Raw genomic sequence first — 20,765 nt, 5'->3', positions numbered from 1 at the left:
TATAAAATAAGGGCCATAAGATTACCATTTCTCCAAATAAGACGCCGCAAGTGGACTTGGAATGGACACAGCGAAGCGAATTGCCCAGAACAGAACGCGATGGCGGAGCTAAGACCATAGGACCTTAAGTGATAAGATTACTCTGAAGTTTGAAACGACGATATTAACGACACTGAAACGAAATTATAGAAATAAATGGCTTTCTAAAAGATTTTAGCTATAACTTGATTACTCTTTTAGATAAGTACCAGGTAATTAAGAAAATCGTGATACAATTACTACTATCTTATAACAGAACGTAAAAAAGAATTAAAAATAGGGGAAAATAAGGGATAACACAGTTCCACCACCACCTTGGAACTTAAAAAGCCGAACGGTGGCGGGATAACCATCCAACTGCTGGCTTTGAAATACACAGGCCGAAGACGGGCAGCAGCGTCTTCAGTGCGACAAAGCTAGCCCTGCGGTCACCAAACACATATTGAGTTCACGTTATTTTTGGCGTAAACTTGTGGAGGCCTATGTCCAGCAGTGGACTGTAAAGGCTGTAATGTAATGATGAAAAAAGAATTAACAATAAACGACTAAATGGCACAAATATTCGTCATCAATTCCAAATTACATCTTTGTGCTGTTTGCAGTCGAAACACTTGGACTTTGAAGTAGCAGTGCAATTTTTTTAATGTGATAACTCGTCGCCTTGTGACAAGGTACATTTTTTGCCCAGAGAATCGACATAGCGGTTCAACGGTAAAATGCTGCCAGCATTCTTGACACAATTCCACGCGTGGGATGATTTAAATAAATAAATATAACATACAGACACGGTCGTCTGTTCCTATGGTAAGTAGATAGATAGATAGATAGATAGATAGATAGATAGATACTCTTTATTGTACACAACAACGATCAACACAATAACATTTTACAAAAAAAAACAGTGTACAAAGGCGGTCTTATCGCTAGAGTAGCGAACTCTTCCAGACAACCTTTGGGCATATAGGACACAGCGTAGTGAAATAGTGGTAGGGAAGTGTACACAGAGAAGTGACAATTAGTGTCACCTAGAACAATATTAACTATCGAGTACAAATACACATACATATACAGCACAATACATACATACATAGATACATACATACAAACATATATATATACACATATATATACACACATATACATATACACATACATACATACACATACGCATCAAAATACTATACCTACATATAAACGAAATACATATAATATGGATAAAAGCATAGAATACAAAATAACTAATAAGTAACTTAATGACTGTGTTACAGGTAACAGCCGACTGTTATAACTATTTTTTTTTGATAAATATACATTGAAATAATACAAAATATAAATATTACACCCAGACCCAAGTTGGAATCGAACCCACAACCCGCGGAACAGAATGCAGGGCCACTACAAACTGCACCAACAGGCTAGTCGAAATAATATGTAGTATATCAAAATATTAAATTAACAATTTCTGTATACGACTTTCTTTATACATTAGACATTTACATATTAAATTACTTTCGTTAATTTGAAGCTACCGATTTAGTATGCAGATTCAGTAGAGAAGAATAAAAGAAAAAAATGCTGCTGTTGTAATGTAAAAAAAAAAACTATGAAGCTTGTAAATGTTCTCATTGTATATAGTTAATTGTGTTTTCAGGCAAACGAAGTAAAAACCGACTTCAATTATATCGACAAGTAATACAACGTAGGTAGACGAAAAAATAGTCAAGTAAATACGCATTATCAAAGATTACGCCAAAAGTTGTAATCAGATCTCGATGAAATTTAAATGTGACCACATGATAAACATCGGCTTTCGATTAAATTAAAAATCATCAAAATCAGTACACTCAGTAAAAAGTTATGCGGATTTTCGAGAGCTTCCCTCGATTTCTCTGGGATCCCATCAGTAGATCCTGGTTTTCTTATCATGGTACTAAACTAGGGATATCTCCTTTCCAAGAAAAAAAGAATTATCAAAATCGGTTTATAAACGACGGAGTTATCCCCGAACATACATAAAAAATATATATATACTCGTATATCTACGGTTGAATTGAGTAGCCTCGTCCTTTTTTTGAAATCGGTTAAAAATACAGATACACGAAACCTGCACATTTTTATAAACCATAACTAAGTCTTCACAGAACAACCAGCCATCTTCACAGAACAAGAAAATTAAAAAAAAATGTGTATTTATAAAATATAAAATTTATATTTTGGTCAGCCAATATACGATGAAAGCTTAAAAAATAGAACAACGAGTTAACTAACGAAACTTATATACTTAAGTAATATAAAAATAAAACGTGGGTGAGTCTTAGTGACCTGATCTTATATTATTGGTGCTGAAGGATGTATTTCTCGTCTTACCGAATAGTTGCAAATAATCTAATATATAAAATTCTCGTGTCGCGGTGTTTGTAGTTAAACTCCTTCGAAACGGCTTGACCGATTTTCATGAAATTTTGTGTGCATATCGGGTAGGTCTGAGAATCGAACAACATCTATTTTTCATACCCCTAAGTTATCGAGATATCGGAGGGGATTGAGAAGGTTAATAAAATATATGACTAAAACAACGTTTGCGGGGTCAGCTAGTAATCTATATAAATAAAAATGAATGTTGCTAAGCATAATACGAGAATGGCTCATGCTCATGGACCAATTCGGCTAATTTATTTTTTTGTATATTCCTCCAGGCCCACAGAAGGTTTTAATACAAAAGAAAATTTTTTATTTTTTTATATGATTAATAATTTACATCGTGATGATATTTCTAAGCATGGATTTCGTTGTCAATACCTTGGACTATACTCTTCTACTGGTTAAATTATTTTTAAATGAATGAATAAGAGACAAACAATTGAAAATAACAAATTGACTTTCATTTGTGTAATTGTGATATTGCTTGAAATAAATGGAAATAAATGTGCAGAGGAAAATATTTAACATGGTCATAGAAATAAATTTTTACAGAGAAATAAAATTAACAATTTATTAATGTAACAGATATAACAATATTCTTAAACTACAGTAGCACAACCACATTCTGATCTGGCGGGATATTCAGCCAGAGCTATGCCATTAGTATATCCAGCAATGGCTGTGGGCAATCCAGCGGCCAGAGCAGCGTTTCTGTATCCTGGGGCAAGTGCATTATTGTATGGTAGGTACCCATTAGGGTACCCTGGTGCCACTGGAGTTACTTCTTCATTAGCAATGCCTACATTTCCATTTCCACAACTATATGCCACTGTACCACCTCCAGCTGCTGGCACAGGACCTTCCAGCGCCACAGCGCCAAGGAACGGCAGCTGACCTGTAATTGCTAGGGGCCCTTCAATGACCATGCTGTCTGTTTCTACTTTGACACCACTTACTGGAATATTAGACCCACTCTTGATGCGGAGACCAGCTCCGTGTGAGGCTGCTAGTTCAGATAACGTCAGACCGGAGTTAAGTCCACATGCAATGGGGTAGACTGGTTCGTACGGTTCAAATGCTGGAGCGATTTCTATGGCATTGGTTATTGGGGCATAAACAATTCCAGCAGCTCCAGCGCTAGCTAGCGCTGCACTTTCAGCGGCTAGATTCGCTGCAGGGATTTCGTTTGTATAAGCCACAGTATTGTATGGACCTCGTAGACATTGGCCGGCGATTGTCTGAAAAATTAAACGAATGTTGAATTAACGAACTCTTTTTGAAAAAAGTGTTTTTATAACATTTGAACGGACTATCAAAGTACATAATATTGTAAGCACAGTGTTTTTTTTTCATTACCCATAGCAGCTAAAATCAATACAACTATTTATTAAAAAAAAAAAAATGTTTAGAAGGCGAATGAAATTTTTTGGAATCGGCACCATAACACGCCTCGTTCAAGATAAAAAAGTTTAAACAATTAATTATTATTTTGATGTCGTATAGCAATAAAAAAAAACATAAATTAATTTAAAATACCTGTATCATCATGGCCGAAAACAGAAGACTGATATTTTTAAAAAACATTTTTTTTTTTTAATTTAGGACAAACACAAAAATGGAATGACTTTGTTCAATCAATAAAAAGTTTATATAGTTATTTTATTACATAATATATTTTATGTGGATATATTATGTAAGTTATTCCTAAATATATACTATCAGCGTTTATCGTTTATTTTACGTTGTTTTGTTATCATTTACTGCTTACTATTCTTTTGAAATTCAATTCATCGAACATCCTTACGTTGATAAACAATGTAAAAATTGCAAAATCGTATCGTCATGGTTCTCTAAATATGGAAATTCTTTGATTTATTTAAAGTAAAGAAAATATGGGAGCATATAATAAAAATGCAACAATAATTGTAAAGAGTTTTGCGGTGTGTTGTGTTTCTAGAAAAATGTCTCCCAGTATATATGATACGCTTTATACGCTTCAGCCTGTAATATCCCACAGCTGGGCATAGGCCTCTTTGCCCGTGTAGGAGAAGGAACAGAGTTTAATCCACCACGCTGCTCTAATGCGGATATATTCCCTACTATGAGTAAGGATCATCGAGGTGTACATGATAACAACCGGGACTGACAGCTTAACGTGCTCTCCGAGGCACGGTGGGGAGACCCACAAGGACTAACAGTATATTTGATTATTGCATTAAATTGGACAGGCTGGCCCAGAAAACAGGGGCTGGTTGCGTTAATAATTACAGATTCGACCCCTACTCATGACAAATTTAGGTCATACAGATGTTTGTGGCATCTGGGAACTTATGACGTTGCTTGGTCTTGTTGTTGTTGTTGTTGTTGTACACGGGCTATTTTCCGCAACTCGACGTCTTGATGCGCCTTTTTTGCGTGATCGGCTGGTGGGCACTATTCGTGCCAGCCAAGCTCCTTGAGGAAGCCTAGCAGACCCTTCACGTTGCCGACGACTTCCTGGAGCAACCTCGGTGTCCCAAGGTGTAGTGCCCTGTAGTTCGCCACACCACCGCATTCCAGCAGGATATGTGAGGCCGTTTCCTCTGCCTCCAGGCACGCTCTGCACAGGGGGCTGTCTGTAACACCTAGATTGTGTAAGTGCTTGTTAAGCAGGGCATGTCCCGTAAGCGCCCCGACCAGTAGTCGGAGCTGGGCTCTTCCATAACCGCGAAGTTTGCGGGACAATCCTGGGTTGATCGTCGGAAGAGCTTCCTTGGTCTGCCTGCAGGTAGTTAGGTTTGTCCAATATTCTTGGTGCATTACCTTGGTGTTGTGTCGCAGCTGGCTGCGCAGCCATCCGAATGGCAGAGGCAGAATGGGTTCGGGTCCGTGGACCCTCATCTCCGATCCATTCCTCGCCAGTCGGTCGGCCGCGTCATTGCCTCGCGATCCACTGTGTCCCTTTATCCATTGAAGGGTAATGGTGTTTGTTTCACTTACCTTCGTCAGAGCTCGATGGCACTCGTATATTAGCCCTGATGTCATAATGTCGCTCTGTAGGGCTTGCAGGACCGATCTGCTATCGGAAAGTATACGGATTGGAAAACCCTGTACCTCTCTAGACTTGATCGCTGTTGCTGCCATTATGATTCCCATACATTCCGCCTGGAAGACGGTGTTGTGAATTCCTAATGGCGATGAGATGTGGATATTCAGGTCTTCTGTGTAGACCCCAGAACCTGTACCTGTTGATGTTTTCGACCCGTCTGTGAAGATTCTTAACTCTCTAGGGTTGAGGCCTTCACCTGGGTCTTCGTGTAATTGTATTCTGTATCTTTTGTCGAATACGTACTGTTTGGGTATCCTGTCGGTAACCGCTTCGACGAGCGGTTCCCTGTTTGCCAGTTCGCCAAGTATTCCTGTATGTGCTACCTTTACGTTCCTCCAAAGGTTTAGCTTCCTGAGTCTTACCGCAGCCGCTCCCGCCTCCTGTTGGATAAACAGGTGCAGCGGCGGCAGGTTCAGTAGGGCTTCCAGGGCGGCTGTCGGAGTAGTCCTCATGCAGCCCGTAGTCGCCATGCAAGCTAGCCTTTGAAGTCGTTGTAATTTTGCTTCACCGGTGATTAGTCTGGTTCTCGGCCACCAAACCACAGCACCGTAGCTGATAATTGGCCTGATGATGGACTGGTACAGCCACAGAGTGACTTTTGGGGATAGACCCCATTTCTTACCTATCATTCTGCGGCACTGCCAGAAGGCTATTGTAGCCTTGTCAATTTTGCTGTTGAGATGCTTGCTCCAGTTCAGTTTGCTATCTAGAATAATTCCTAGATACTTTACCTCCGAGCTGAACTGTAGCTCAGTACCGAACAGTCTAGGGGGTTTGTAGCTCCCCAATTGCCGTTTGTTAGTGAACATTACCTGTTCCGTCTTTCCAGGATTGACGGTGAGTTCGTTATCTATGCACCATCTCTCCACAATTCGTAGCGCCTGCTGTGTGACATTGCACACGGTACTGCTGACTCTGCCGCTGATTAGAATAGCGATATCATCAGCGCACCCGATCGTGAAGTAGTTGTGCTGGTTCAGTCTGGTTATAAGGTCGTTTACCACTAGGTTCCACAGTAGTGGGGAAAGCACCCCTCCTTGTGGACATCCTCTGGCTACCAGTGCATGTTGTGCCTCAGTTGATGTAAGTTTGATGACTCTTTTTCTGAGCATGTTACCTATCCAGTCAATCATCATCGGGTGTACCCCGTGCTTAACTAGGGCCGACGAGATGCTGTTGAAGTTAGTCTTGTCAAAGGCTCCTTCTATGTCGATGAAGGTGCCAAGACACATAGCCTTGTTTTCAATGGCCTCTTCTATTTTACTGACCACTGCATGTAGAGCTGACTCTGTTGATTTACCTTGGCTGTACGCGTGTTGGTTTGGATGTAGGCGTACTGTAGCTAGGGCGTTTTCTCTCAGATCCCGTTCGCACAACCTTTCCAGAGTCTTCAGCAGAAAAGATGTAAGACTTATAGGTCTGTGGGATTTGGGTTCAGAGTAGTCACTTTTTCCCGGTTTGGGGATGAAGATTACCTTTACCTCCCTCCACTGCCTCGGCACGTAGCTGTGAGCTAAACAGGCCGCCAAAACAGTGGTAAGCCTTTGGATCAGTCGGTTACTTCCCCACTTTAGAAGTGCCGGGAAGACCCCGTCCAACCCTGGGGATTTGAAGGAGTCAAAGCTGTTGATAGCCCATCTGACTTTTGATGGGCTTACTACCTTGAGTGCATATTCCCAATGCTCCTCTGTTGGGACTACGTCCTCCTCGGGCCAGTCCACCGACTGCATGATGTGGCACCCTGGGAAATGTGTCTGAACCAGGATGCACTCTGCTTCTTCCGGCGTGCTCGTGAAGGTGTTGTCAGGCTTTCTTAGGGAGCCCTTCAGCTGGCTGGATTGGTTTGCTAGGACCTTCCTTACCCTATTGGCCTGTTCGCAGGTTTCCACGCTGCTGCAGAATTTGCGCCACGAGTCGGTGCTTCTGTACCTTAGTCGTTTCTTGTATCTGGACTTGGCTTTCTTATACCTGTCCCAGTCCAGATCGGCGCATGTATTCATTGCTCTGTTTAGGAGTCGCCTTACCTTTTTCCTGAGTCTTTCCAGTTCAGGCCCCCACCAGATTACTTTATTCTCCGGTGGCAATGATAAGGGACATGCAGTTTGGTAGGAGTCTATAATGTTGCTAGTCAACGTATCTACCTGCTGTTCTATATGTTCTGTTCCCACAAGCCGGTCTGGGCATGCCTGCTCACTGAGCAGCTGCTCCAGTCTCTCAGCGTAGTGCACGCGGTCGGTTTTGCGTGGGTTACGCCTAGGGGTTGCTGGAACTGTATTTACCTGCACATCGAAGCGTATCCATCTGTGATCTGAGCACGATGCCTCATCGGATACGTGCCAGTTGGAGATGGTCTCGGAGGCCGCTTCTGTGGCAAGAGTTAGGTCGATGATTGTCCTGCTACGTCTGTTCACGAAAGTGGGTTCAGAGCCCACATTCATGATCTGTAGGTTTGTCGTCATCAGATATTCAACTAAGAGCTTACCTCTTTCGTTTGTTGTGTTCATTCCCCATAGGGTGTGGTGTGCGTTGGAGTCAGTGCCTATAACTAGTTGCAGCCTGGCCTCTTCGCAGTATGTTATCAGCCGTGCCATGTCGTGCGGCGGTGGCGCATCAGCCTCCGGCATGTAGGCCGACGCGATCACCATCTCCGGCCGGCTGTGGTCTTGCGTACTATGCAGCTGTATGGCGCACACATCTCTAGAACAGAATCTCGTTAATGTTTGCGCCTGTATATTGTTGGTGATGTAAATACAGGCCCTGCTGTTTTCCGAGCCTGTATGTGTAATTAGCTTACCTCCAGAGTTCCGGAGTCCGCATACAGTGCCATTCCTGACCCACGGCTCCTGGATCAGTGCAATGGCTGTTGTGTTAACCTCCAACCATTTTCGCATTTGAGCCGTTGCTGTCATGCTATGGTGGAGGTTTGCTTGGAGAACTTTACAGGATGGGTGAGCTGGGTAAGCCATCGTCAGACAGCATCCCTGCCTCCTCCATCACTGTCTCCCCTATGGCCAGGTTGTCCAGGCTTGCCAGACAAGCCCCCTCCTCCGACTCCAGAAGCAGCTCCTCCACGACCACTGCCTCTTCGGTCTGGGGTTTGGGGCTCGACCGCCTCACAGGGGGTGGCTCGGGGATAGCCGGGATTGCTCCCGACCCTTCACCCTTCGCCTGTTCTCCGCTGTTTTGATCCTCCATGAGGTCGTCATGCTCCGTTGGCAGGTGCTCGGTAAATTTACCTTTCGGACCCTGGAACTTCACGTACACCGACCCCAGCAAATAGCAGAGTCGGCGCTCACGTTCCACCAGGGTCTGCACCACGTCCTCAGGAGCGCTGAAGATCAGGAAAGTGTTACCGTCCTGTCTGTCAACCTTATGGAGGATCCAGCTGTCTACCTTGGCCCACACATTCTGGAGCCGCAGCGCGCGTCCCACCTTCCAGATGTCCGGTTGTTCACCCGGAAGGAGGACGCCGCAGCGGACCAGCCTGACAAGGTCGCACTGCCGTTTGACCATTAATTTGGTGCCCGTGGGCAGGGCGAGCTCCGAAACTATACGTGTGAGGTACCCCACGGTTTCGCGGTTCTCACACCACAGTTTCAGAGCTCCGTCGGCGTATATCGGTTTACCCTGAAAAACAGGGTTCACCGGTTCATCATCGGTCGCTTCTACAAGATCCTTGAGAAGGCGCTCTTGTAGAAGGACCTGTACTTCATGTGCGGCCTGTGCAGTCAGGTGCTCTCCGGTCACAGTTGTCACCGCAACCAGTAAGTCCGACTGCACTGCCGCTGAGTAGGGGACATGGGTACCATCAGCCAGCCTCGGCTTTTTGGGACCACCCCTCGGCGACTGAGAGTCGTCGAGGCGAGCCCTTTTACCTGGTACCTGGGATGCACCTCCATTGCCCGCTTTACCCTTCGCCTGCGCCTTGCCGCGTTGGGCGCGACCGGTTGCCTGGTTACCCTGGCCACCTGCCGCCCCCTTCGCGAACTTGACGGACCCCTTGGTTTTGGGTTCCTCGGCTTGGGTTGTTATATCGCGCTTGGGGGCTCCCGCCTCCGATGCACGCCTCCTCTGACGTTGGCGTAGCTTCCTGTTCATGCGCCGGGGCTTAGGTTCACTCCCTGGTTGGGAGGACCCTGTACCCCCTGCGCGTCCCGCCGACTTGCCGGGTTTCCCCTTGGCTTGTCGGCGGTCGACCAGGGTCCACGCCTCGTCAAAGCGTTTTAGGGCAGCCACCTCTCCTGCCGACCGGGCTCCGGGTTGCCCCAGTGCCCTGTCGGTGTCGAGGATAGCGCCTGTTGAAGGCGCCGTCGACGTGGACGGCCTCGGTTCCTCCGGTTTCCCGGTTTCCCCTCGGCCACCCACGGACCTGCGCTTTGTGTGTGGTGGCGCCACCTTGGCGGCACCACCCCCGCGTGTGTGTGTGTTTGCTGAGGTCAAGGTCGACTTCGCTGCCTTGCCTCCGCTAGTGAAAGAGAGCTGTCCCAACTTCATGATGCCGCACCCCTGTTGTGTTTGTTGGACCCGTAATGGGTGTTTGGTAGACGGCCCCGCATTCGCGGTACCCGCCACCAGTAAGGTACCATCCGGTTTCCCTTCAGGTCCCTGTGAGGGTTTGGATCTATTGTTGTCCATGTTTGATAAGAAAGAAATTTCATCCACTGCGCTCCCTACCCTCCATGGAGCCCGCAACGTTGGGGATGCCGTATCGACACCGGGGCTACGCAGTAGATATAGATGTGGTAGGTTGGATTCCAAACGCGACATCGGGAGCTACAGATGCCCGGCTGGTGACCGCGATCCCACGGCCCCCAGTGGTTCCGAACACCCTTGCCCCGTCAGCATGGCCGGTCTCCGCGTCCTCCCAGAGGACCCCACCCCATCTCGCCAGCGTAAAGCACCCGGCTCATCCGTGCAGTTACGCATGTCCATTTCCCCGCAGTGGCTAGCTACGGGGCTACCGTTTAGCCTGAAATCCGGACCAAAGAGGGCGTGTTGTCTCCCGCGGTAACTAACCCAGACCCCGTTCGACTCAGCCGCCCAGGACTCCTTCATCCCTGCGTACGGCGATCAACTGCGCAGGACACACGCAGGTAGGCAATTGTAGTTGATCTACCGGGTCACCTACTATACCCGGCAGATGGCCTGTCATACTTGGCTACAGCAGTCCGGGGTAGATGGTAGTTGCGGCGCCCGTTATGACTGCTGCATTTCCAGGGTGTGCGACCCACTCCAGAGGAGCTGACGCCCCAGGAATGGGTTCGCCCCCAAGCCCGTACGTCGGCGAGCTGAGGGCGACGTGGACGCGTATGACAGACTTGACAGGGGCAAGCCAGCTTATCGCCGCACCCTTAAGCCTACTCACTCCCTGCCCTACACCCCTTGCTTGGTCTTACAATAAAAAGTTTCACATCCGACTAAAGATCGTTGTGTATGATATACATTTGTTTTCAATGATTTATAATATCGATCATACATATTCTGAGACGAGCGTATTTAGATGAGCTATCTCTTTTGTGCTATATTAGCATCAACAAACCATGCTGACTGCGCAGTAATATTGGTGGCGGCACGTAGGCGCCAGCGTCTACATATGCAAAGCGTGCAAAAACTATGTCATTAGCTTTAAGAATTGAATGAATCATTTTACTAATAATTAACATGAATGATGATTATCTGTAATAGTATTTGGCTAGTAAAAGTACCTTTATATTAGAAACTAGCTGTACCCTGCGCGCGTTGCTACGCTTTTTTTTTGTCGTACCAACTCAGAAACCCTTGTGGGCTCATGCACAACACTGCTGAAGATCATGACACGATCAAATGCTTAGTTTACGATTTTAGAAAGGACTGACAGACAGAAATTCATTTATATATATATATATATACTAGCTGTGCCCGCGGCTTCGCCCGCGTTGAAATCAGTTTGTCACAAAGTTTTCCCAGCAAACTTCCAGTGAAACTCTCATCAAAATCGGCTTTGCCGTTCCGTAAACCTTCCCCTTGAAGCCCTCTCTCCATTTGTGAAACCGCATGAAAATCCGTTAAGTAGATTTTGAGGGAATCGGTCACATACGCTTTTGGGAACTTTGTTTTATAATACACTAACTGTTGTCCGCGACTACGTCAGCGTGGTCATGAAGATATGCATTACTATTAAGATGCTTAACGCAAATTATTTTTTTATTTCAGTCACTTGAAATGCTTATCACTCTGAGTAACTTTTTCAAAGGCACAATTTAGTATAATTTAATAGTTATTTTTATAAAACCTCTCTATACACCACATTTTTAGTTTTATTTTCAGGCTGCAGTATGAATAACCTATCAGGCGAACTTGTTGCTACTGTATATGTTTCATACAAACTATCAACCCCAACTAAACCCCCTTAGCGATGGAATATCGCAAAATCCGTTCTTAGCGGACGTCTACTAACTATAATCTACCTCCCTGCCAAATTTCATCTTTGTCCATCTTGGATGGATGGACCATCCAGCGGTTTTTGAGTTCTCGTGATGTCAATCAGTGACCTATCTCTTTTATATATATAGATTACGATGTATTATTTGGACACTTCCTCGCCATCTATAGAGCATACATTTTAAATTTCAAGTCTCTTACCTTAATAACATATGACTTTCATATAAACTTCCAACCCCCGTTTTATCCCCTTATGGATCGAGTTTCGTAAAATCCGTTCTCAGCGGATGTTTACGCCCTATAAGGAACCTATCTGCAAAATTTCAAGTTTGTAGCTGTTATAGTTTCAGAGATTTCGTGATGATTGAGTCAACCTACCATACCCCATTTTAACCCCAAAAGGGAGTTGATTTCTAAAGATACATTATTTGAACACCTTCTCAACATCTATAGAGCATACATTTTAAATTGCAAGTCTCTTACTTCAAAAACATAGGACTTTTATACAAACTTTCAACCCCCGTTTTACCACCTTAGGGGTCGAGTTTCATAAAATTCGTTCTTAGCAAATGTATATGCCCTATAAGGAACCTACTTGCCAATTTTCAAATTTGTAGCTGTTATAGTTTCGGAGATTTCGTGATGAGTAAGTTAACCTACCATCCCCCGTTTTAACCCCAAAAGGGAGTTGATTTCTAAAGATACATTATTTGAACACCTTCTCGACATCTATAGAGCATACATTTTAAATTTCAAGTCTCTTCCTCCAAAAACATAGGACTTTCATACAAACTTCCAACCCCCGTTTTATCCCTTTAGTGGTAGAGTTTCACAAAATTCGTTCTTAGCAAATGTATACGCCCTATAAGAAACGTACCTGCCAAATTTCAAGTTTGTAGGTATTATAGTTTCGGAGATTTCGTGATGAGTGAATCAACCTACCATCCCCCGTTTTAACCCCAAAACGGAGTTGATTTCTAAATATACATTATTTGGACACCTTCTCACCATCTATAAGGTATACATTTTAAATTTCAAGTCTCTTACTTCAAAAACATAGGACTTTCATACAAACTTCCAAACCCCGTTTTACCCTCTTAGGGGTCGAGTTTTGTAAAACCCGTTCTTAGCGAATGTCTACGCCCTATAAGAAGCCTATCTGCCAAATTTCAAGTTTGTAACTGCTATAGTTTCGGAGATTTCGTGATCAGTGAGTCAACATACTATCCCCCGTTTTAACCGAAAAAGGGGTTGATTTCTAAAGATACATATTTGGACACCTTTTCACCATCTATCTATAGAGCTTACATTTTAAATTTCAAGTCTCTTACGTCAAAAACATGGGACTCTCATACAAACTTCCAACCCCCATTTTACCCCCTTAGGGGTTGAGTTTCGTAAAATCCGTTCTTAGCGAATGTCTACGTCCTATAAGGAGCCTACTTGCCAAATTTCAAGTTTGTAGGTGTTATAGTTTCGGAGATTTCGTGATGAATGACCTTTCGCGTTTATATATATTACTAGCTGTGCCCGCGGCTTCGCCCGCGTTGAAATCAGTTTGTCACAAAGTTTTCCCGGCAAACTTCCAGTGAAACTCTCATCAAAATCGGCTTTGCCGTTCCGTAAACCTTCCTCTTGAAGCCCTCTCTCCATTTGTGAAACCGCATGAAAATCCGTTAAGTAGATTTTGAGGGAATCGGTCACATACGCTTTTGGGAACTTTGTTTTATAATACACTAACTGTTTGCCCGCGACTACGTTCGCGTGGTTATGAAGATATGCATTACTATTAAGATGCTTAACGCAAATTATTTTTTTATTTCAGTCACTTGAAATGCTTATCACTCTGAGTAACTTTTTCAAAGGCACAATTTAGTATAATTTAATAGTTATTTTTATAAAACCTCTCTATACACCACATTTTTAGTTTTATTTTCAGGCTGCAGTATGAATAACCTATCAGGCGAACTTGTTGCTACTGTATATGTTTCATACAAACTATCAACCCCAATTAAACCCCCTTAGCGATGGAATATCGCAAAATCCATTCTTAGCGGACGTCTACTAACTATAATCTACCCTGCCAAATTTCATCTTTGTCCATCTTGGATGGATGGACCATCCAGCGGTTTTTGAGTTCTCGTGATGTCAATCAGTGACCTTTCTCTTTTATATATATAGATTACGATGTATTATTTGGACACTTCCTCGCCATCTATAGAGCATACATTTTAAATTTCAAGTCTCTTACCTTAATAACATATGACTTTCATATAAACTTCCAACCCCCGTTTTATCCCCTTATGGATCGAGTTTCGTAGTATCCGTTCTCAGCGGATGTTTACGCCCTATAAGGAACCTATCTGCAAAATTTCAAGTTTGTAGCTGTTATAGTTTCAGAGATTTCGTGATGATTGAGTCAACCTACCATACCCCATTTTAACCCCAAAAGGGAGTTGATTTCTAAAGATACATTATTTGAACACCTTCTCAACATCTATAGAGCATACATTTTAAATTGCAAGTCTCTTACTTCAAAAACATAGGACTTTTATACAAACTTTCAACCCCCGTTTTACCACCTTAGGGGTCGAGTTTCATAAAATTCGTTCTTAGCAAATGTATATGCCCTATAAGGAACCTACTTGCCAATTTTCAAATTTGTAGCTGTTATAGTTTCGGAGATTTCGTGATGAGTAAGTTAACCTACCATCCCCCGTTTTAACCCCAAAAGGGAGTTGATTTCTAAAGATACATTATTTGAACACCTTCTCGACATCTATAGAGCATACATTTTAAATTTCAAGTCTCTTCCTCCAAAAACATAGGACTTTCATACAAACTTCCAACCCCCGTTTTATCCCTTTAGTGGTAGAGTTTCACAAAATTCGTTCTTAGCAAATGTATACGCCCTATAAGAAACGTACCTGCCAAATTTCAAGTTTGTAGGTATTATAGTTTCGGAGATTTCGTGATGAGTGAATCAACCTACCATCCCCCGTTTTAACCCCAAAACGGAGTTGATTTCTAAATATACATTATTTGGACACCTTCTCACCATCTATAAGGTATACATTTTAAATTTCAAGTCTCTTACTTCAAAAACATAGGACTTTCATACAAACTTCCAAACCCCGTTTTACCCTCTTAGGGGTCGAGTTTTGTAAAACCCGTTCTTAGCGAATGTCTACGCCCTATAAGAAGCCTATCTGCCAAATTTCAAGTTTGTAACTGCTATAGTTTCGGAGATTTCGTGATCAGTGAGTCAACATACTATCCCCCGTTTTAACCCAAAAAGGGGTTGATTTCTAAAGATACATATTTGGACACCTTTTCACCATCTATCTATAGAGCTTACATTTTAAATTTCAAGTCTCTTACGTCAAAAACATGGGACTCTCATACAAACTTCCAACCCCCATTTTACCCCCTTAGGGGTTGAGTTTCGTAAAATCCGTTCTTAGCGAATGTCTACGTCCTATAAGGAGCCTACTTGCCAAATTTCAAGTTTGTAGGTGTTATAGTTTCGGAGATTTCGTGATGAATGACCTTTCGCGTTTATATATATTACTAGCTGTGCCCGCGGCTTCGCCCGCGTTGAAATCAGTTTGTCACAAAGTTTTCCCGGCAAACTTCCAGTGAAACTCTCATCAAAATCGGCTTTGCCGTTCCGTAAACCTTCCTCTTGAAGCCCTCTCTCCATTTGTGAAACCGCATGAAAATCCGTTAAGTAGATTTTGAGGGAATCGGTCACATACGCTTTTGGGAACTTTGTTTTATAATACACTAACTGTTGCCCGCGACTACGTTCGCGTGGTTATGAAGATATGCATTACTATTAAGATGCTTAACGCAAATTATTTTTTTATTTCAGTCACTTGAAATGCTTATCACTCTGAGTAACTTTTTCAAAGGCACAATTTAGTATAATTTAATAGTTATTTTTATAAAACCTCTCTATACACCACATTTTTAGTTTTATTTTCAGGCTGCAGTATGAATAACCTATCAGGCGAACTTGTTGCTACTGTATATGTTTCATACAAACTATCAACCCCAATTAAACCCCCTTAGCGATGGAATATCGCAAAATCCATTCTTAGCGGACGTCTACTAACTATAATCTACCCTGCCAAATTTCATCTTTGTCCATCTTGGATGGATGGACCATCCAGCGGTTTTTGAGTTCTCGTGATGTCAATCAGTGACCTTTCTCTTTTATATATATAGATTACGATGTATTATTTGGACACTTCCTCGCCATCTATAGAGCATACATTTTAAATTTCAAGTCTCTTACCTTAATAACATATGACTTTCATATAAACTTCCAACCCCCGTTTTATCCCCTTATGGATCGAGTTTCGTAGTATCCGTTCTCAGCGGATGTTTACGCCCTATAAGGAACCTATCTGCAAAATTTCAAGTTTGTAGCTGTTATAGTTTCAGAGATTTCGTGATGAGTGAGTCAACCTACCATACCCCATTTTAACCCCAAAAGGGAGTTGATTTCTAAAGATACATTATTTGAACACCTTCTCGACATCTATAGAGCATACATTTTAAATTTCAAGTCTCTTACTTCAAAAACATAGGACTTTCATACAAACTTCCAACCCCCGTTTTATCACCTTAGGGGTCGAGTTTCATAAAATTCTTTCTTAGCAAATGTATATGCCCTATAAGGAACCTACTTGCCAATTTTCAAATTTGTAGCTGTTATAGTTTCGGAGATTTCGTGATGAGTAAGTCAACCTACCATCCCCCGTTTTAACCCCAAAAGGGAGTTGATTTCTAAAGATACATTATTTGAACACCTTCTCACTATCTATAGAGCATACATTTTAAATTTCAAGTCTCTTCCTCCAAAAACATAGGACTTTCATACAAACTTCCAACCCCCGTTTTATCCCCTTAGTGGTAGAGTTTCATAAAATTCGTTCTTAGCAAATGTATACGCCCTATAAGAAACGTACCTGCCAAATTTCAAGTTTGTAGGTATTATAGTTTCGGAGATTTCGTGATGAGTGAATCAACCTACCATCCCCCGTTTTAACCCCAAAAGGGAGTTGATTTCTAAAGATTCATTATTTGAACACCTTCTCATCATCTATAAGGTATACATTTTAAATTTCAAGTCTCTTACTTCAAAAACATTGGACTTTCATACAAACTTCTAACCCCCTTTTTACCCCCCCTTAACGGTCGAATTTTGTAAAATTCATTCTTAGCGGATGTCTACGCCCTATAAGGAGCCTTTCTGCCAAATTTAAAGTTTGTAACTGTTATATTTTCGGAGATTTCGTGATCAGTGAGCCGACCTACTATCCCCCGTTTTAACCGAAAAAGGGGTTGATTTCTAAAGATACATTATTTGGACACCTTTTCACCATCTATCTATAGAGCTTACATTTTAAATTTCAAGTCTCTTACGTCAAAAACGTGGGACTCTCATACAAACTTCCAACCCCCATTTTACCCCCTTAGGGGTTGAGTTTCGTAAAATCCGTTCTTAGCGGATGTCTACGTCCTATAAGGAGCCTACTTGCCAAATTTCAAGTTTGTAGGTGTTATAGTTTCGGAGATTTCGTGATGAATGACCTTTCGCGTTTATATATATTATAGATAGATATAGAACGATTAGTAATTAGGAATAATTTATTAGAATCGTTGACTTTATTATCTATACAAATAAATAAAATTGGAGTGTTTGTTTGTATTATTAAAATAACCGCTTCGTACTAAATGCATATGGATGTACATGGTACATATACCAATATATTTTCTTTTTATAATTTTTATCTGTCTGTCTGTATGTTTGTTCCGGCTAATCTCTGTAACGGCTGGACCGATTACGGGACTTTCACTGACATATAGCTGATGTAAGAAAGAGTAACTTAAGCTAATTTTATTTTAGAAATTTATTTATTTTATAATTCTGCGAACTGAAAAATTACTTTTTGTTAAATTCCACGCGGATGAAGTCGCGGGCACGGCTAGTTATTAATAAAATCGTGTAATTTTTAGATTATATCACATATCAAGTGCGACTTTATATATGGTGCAGGAGATGCGGTACACGCATGCAAGGACGCAGTGTTGATAGATATATAAACGAGATTTGTATTTACATCAATTAAAGCCACACGCTTACAGCTGACCTTTGTTATTTTGTAATAGGGCACCATGGTATAAATTGCCGGGCGCTATAAAGCCGTCCCTGTCCCTGTTTACGATTGCAGTCAATAATTTTTATTTTGCATTATTTTTAACCGACTTCCAAAAAATGAGGAGGTTCTCAATTTGACTGTATTTTTTAATTTTTTTCATTTTTATCTGTTACTTCAGAACTTTTGACTGGGCGGACCGATTTCGACAAGTTTTTTTAATTGAAAGGTGGTGTGTGTCATTTGGTCTCATTTAAATTTATTTGAGATCTAACAACTACTTTTCGAATTATATCTAAAAATGTGTTTTTACTTGACTATTTTTTTCGACGTCCTGCATAACTTTTTACTGGGTGTACCGATTTTGATAATTTTTAATTTAATCGAAAGCTGATGTTTATCATGTGGTCAAATTTAAATTTCATCGAGATCTGATAACAACTTTTTGAGTAACCTTTGATAACGTGTAACTTGACTATTTTTTCATCTTCCTACGTTGTTATTACTCGTCGATATAACTGAAGTCGGTTTTTTTTTCGTTTGCGAGCAAATACAATTATTTATTTAATCATTTAACACCAGGTTCTCCTCGTAGCTAATACAATCTTTTCTCAATATGTAACATCAAGTATCATTACCATTTATTTTATTTTTGTACGAACAAAAAAATATATATTTAAAAAGAATGTGTTAAAATATCTTGCACTCCAAATAGATACACATCATCTGAACAATGATAAGTTTATATTCATTTGATCACGTACAAAATTCATTGTGAATGTAATAATTACATCGATAATTGTGTCATATTGATAACGATTTAGTCATACCTATGACGCCATTTGATGACACGTACTCAGATCTAGAAGCACTGAAGATCTTTTTTTACTTTTTACGCTTCAGCCTGTTATATCCCACCGCTGGGCATAGGCCTCTTTCTCGATGTAGGAGAAGGATCAGAGCTTAATCTATCATGTTGCTCCAATGCGGGTCGCCAGATATATTCCCTACTATAAGTAACTTGATATCATACACGATAACAACCGGGACCGACGGTTTAACGTGCTCTCCGAGGCATGGTGGGGTGACCCACAAGGACTGCACAAACATCCAGACAACGGCAAATATCTGTATGGCCATTACAAATGTTTGTCATTTGCGGGTATTAAGCCCGCAACCGCATCGGTGTACTGTAATCATTATTGACTTAACAGTCGCTTGTAAGTATTTCTCAATTTTTTTGCGAATGGGCTATATAACGGGTGAAGTAAGTATATTCATTATCCCCACCGACTAACTAAAGAAAAATAGTAATATAAAACAATGTTCACGTAGCAAAATATGCAATAGAATGCATAAATTGGAAAGTGTAAACTACAAACTTTTAAGAAGAATACAAAATACAAATTTTTGACACCTATCAAAAACATTTTTATAAATAATATAAAAATATGATATGAGGTTAGATTATTTTCTGATGTAAAAAGTTTGTATATTTTGTGGATACGCCACAACTTCTAATATTATAATACTAATTATTTCTCTACTTTTAATAATTTTATTTTATGTATTATTTATAAGTATGTTTATCAAAAAAAAAGCTATACCAGTCGGCTGTTATCTATAACACAAGCATTAAGTTGCTTACTTTAGGAACAGAAGACCGTGTGTGTATTGTGTAGATAAAAAAAAAATGACATCGCTCTGGTGACTCCCTTATGACAATGAAAATGACACACCTACGTGCGTGCGCGGTGGTAAGCGCTCGAATACCTGCGCTGGGATTCGAGACCTACTCAGGATGGATATTCGTATTTGTACAAATATTTCTGTCCTGTCTGGTCATCTGTCAATAGCCTCTTAGTCAAACCTAAGTAAAACTTTACCTAATTAGTATAATTAGTTAATGTGTACGCTCCACTACCTACTGGTAAAAGATTTCTTATCTTCTCTTTATGGGAGCAGGGTTGGAACTTAATAAGGTGAGGCTCTTTAAGGTATGACTATTTTTGTCAGATCACAGTTAGTATTTAAAAAAAAAAACAATTTTTTACGAAAAAAATAAACCAGAAATGGTAAATGGTACACCGGGTCAGCCAGTTTAAGATATATCCATAAATTAAAAGTACCAAATTAATTTTAATTATTTCTTTCCTAATTTACCACAAGGATTTTTAATTACTTTGTTCTTATACATTTATGTGCCTTCCTACCCAGCTGCTTAATTACTAGCCCGATAAACGGTCAGCGTTGACCCAACTATATGCCATGGAGTTGTGGTTTGAATTCCCTGCCTGATTCTGTGTATCATATGTATTATATATCTACTACGTACATATACGTTTGTTACATTATAAAGTGCCTAGTGCGAGTTTTGTTTAACCCGTCTCGCAATAACGGGCGTAAATTTTAACTTCATTTTGTATGGGAAATTCGGCATTTCAACCTAGTTCTCGCGTTTGCCGCTAGATGACTCTGTATCCATTGTATCGTATACTATTTTTTATCATCTAGGCTGTACTGTTTAAATTCCCATGCAAAATAATCTTCACGTATAAACGCGAATCTGTCATGTTTCTGTGAATAAAACTCGCACTAGGCACTCAGAATGTTCGACTGCTAGCTGCGTT

The 20,765-nt window shown here is 41.4% G+C and overlaps 1 protein-coding gene across 1 annotated transcript; it reads right to left on the bottom strand.

Annotated features, from left to right (window-relative positions):
* Positions 1–3,059: 3,059 nt before the first annotated feature.
* On the bottom strand, positions 3,060–4,005 carry LOC123667711 (chorion class B protein PC10-like). Its single transcript, XM_045601551.1, has 2 exons — positions 3,997–4,005; positions 3,060–3,698 (listed from the first exon to the last, which is right to left on the bottom strand). The coding sequence occupies exons 1-2, from the start codon at positions 4,003–4,005 to the stop codon at positions 3,060–3,062; spliced, it is 648 nt and encodes a 215-aa protein (XP_045457507.1).
* Positions 4,006–20,765: the final 16,760 nt, after the last annotated feature.

This window comes from Melitaea cinxia, chromosome 29, assembly GCF_905220565.1.
Source record: "Melitaea cinxia chromosome 29, ilMelCinx1.1, whole genome shotgun sequence".
Lineage (NCBI taxonomy): Eukaryota > Metazoa > Arthropoda > Insecta > Lepidoptera > Nymphalidae > Melitaea > Melitaea cinxia.
The sequence above is the reverse complement of the archived record's forward strand: the minus strand, read 5'-3'. Positions and strand labels throughout refer to the sequence as shown.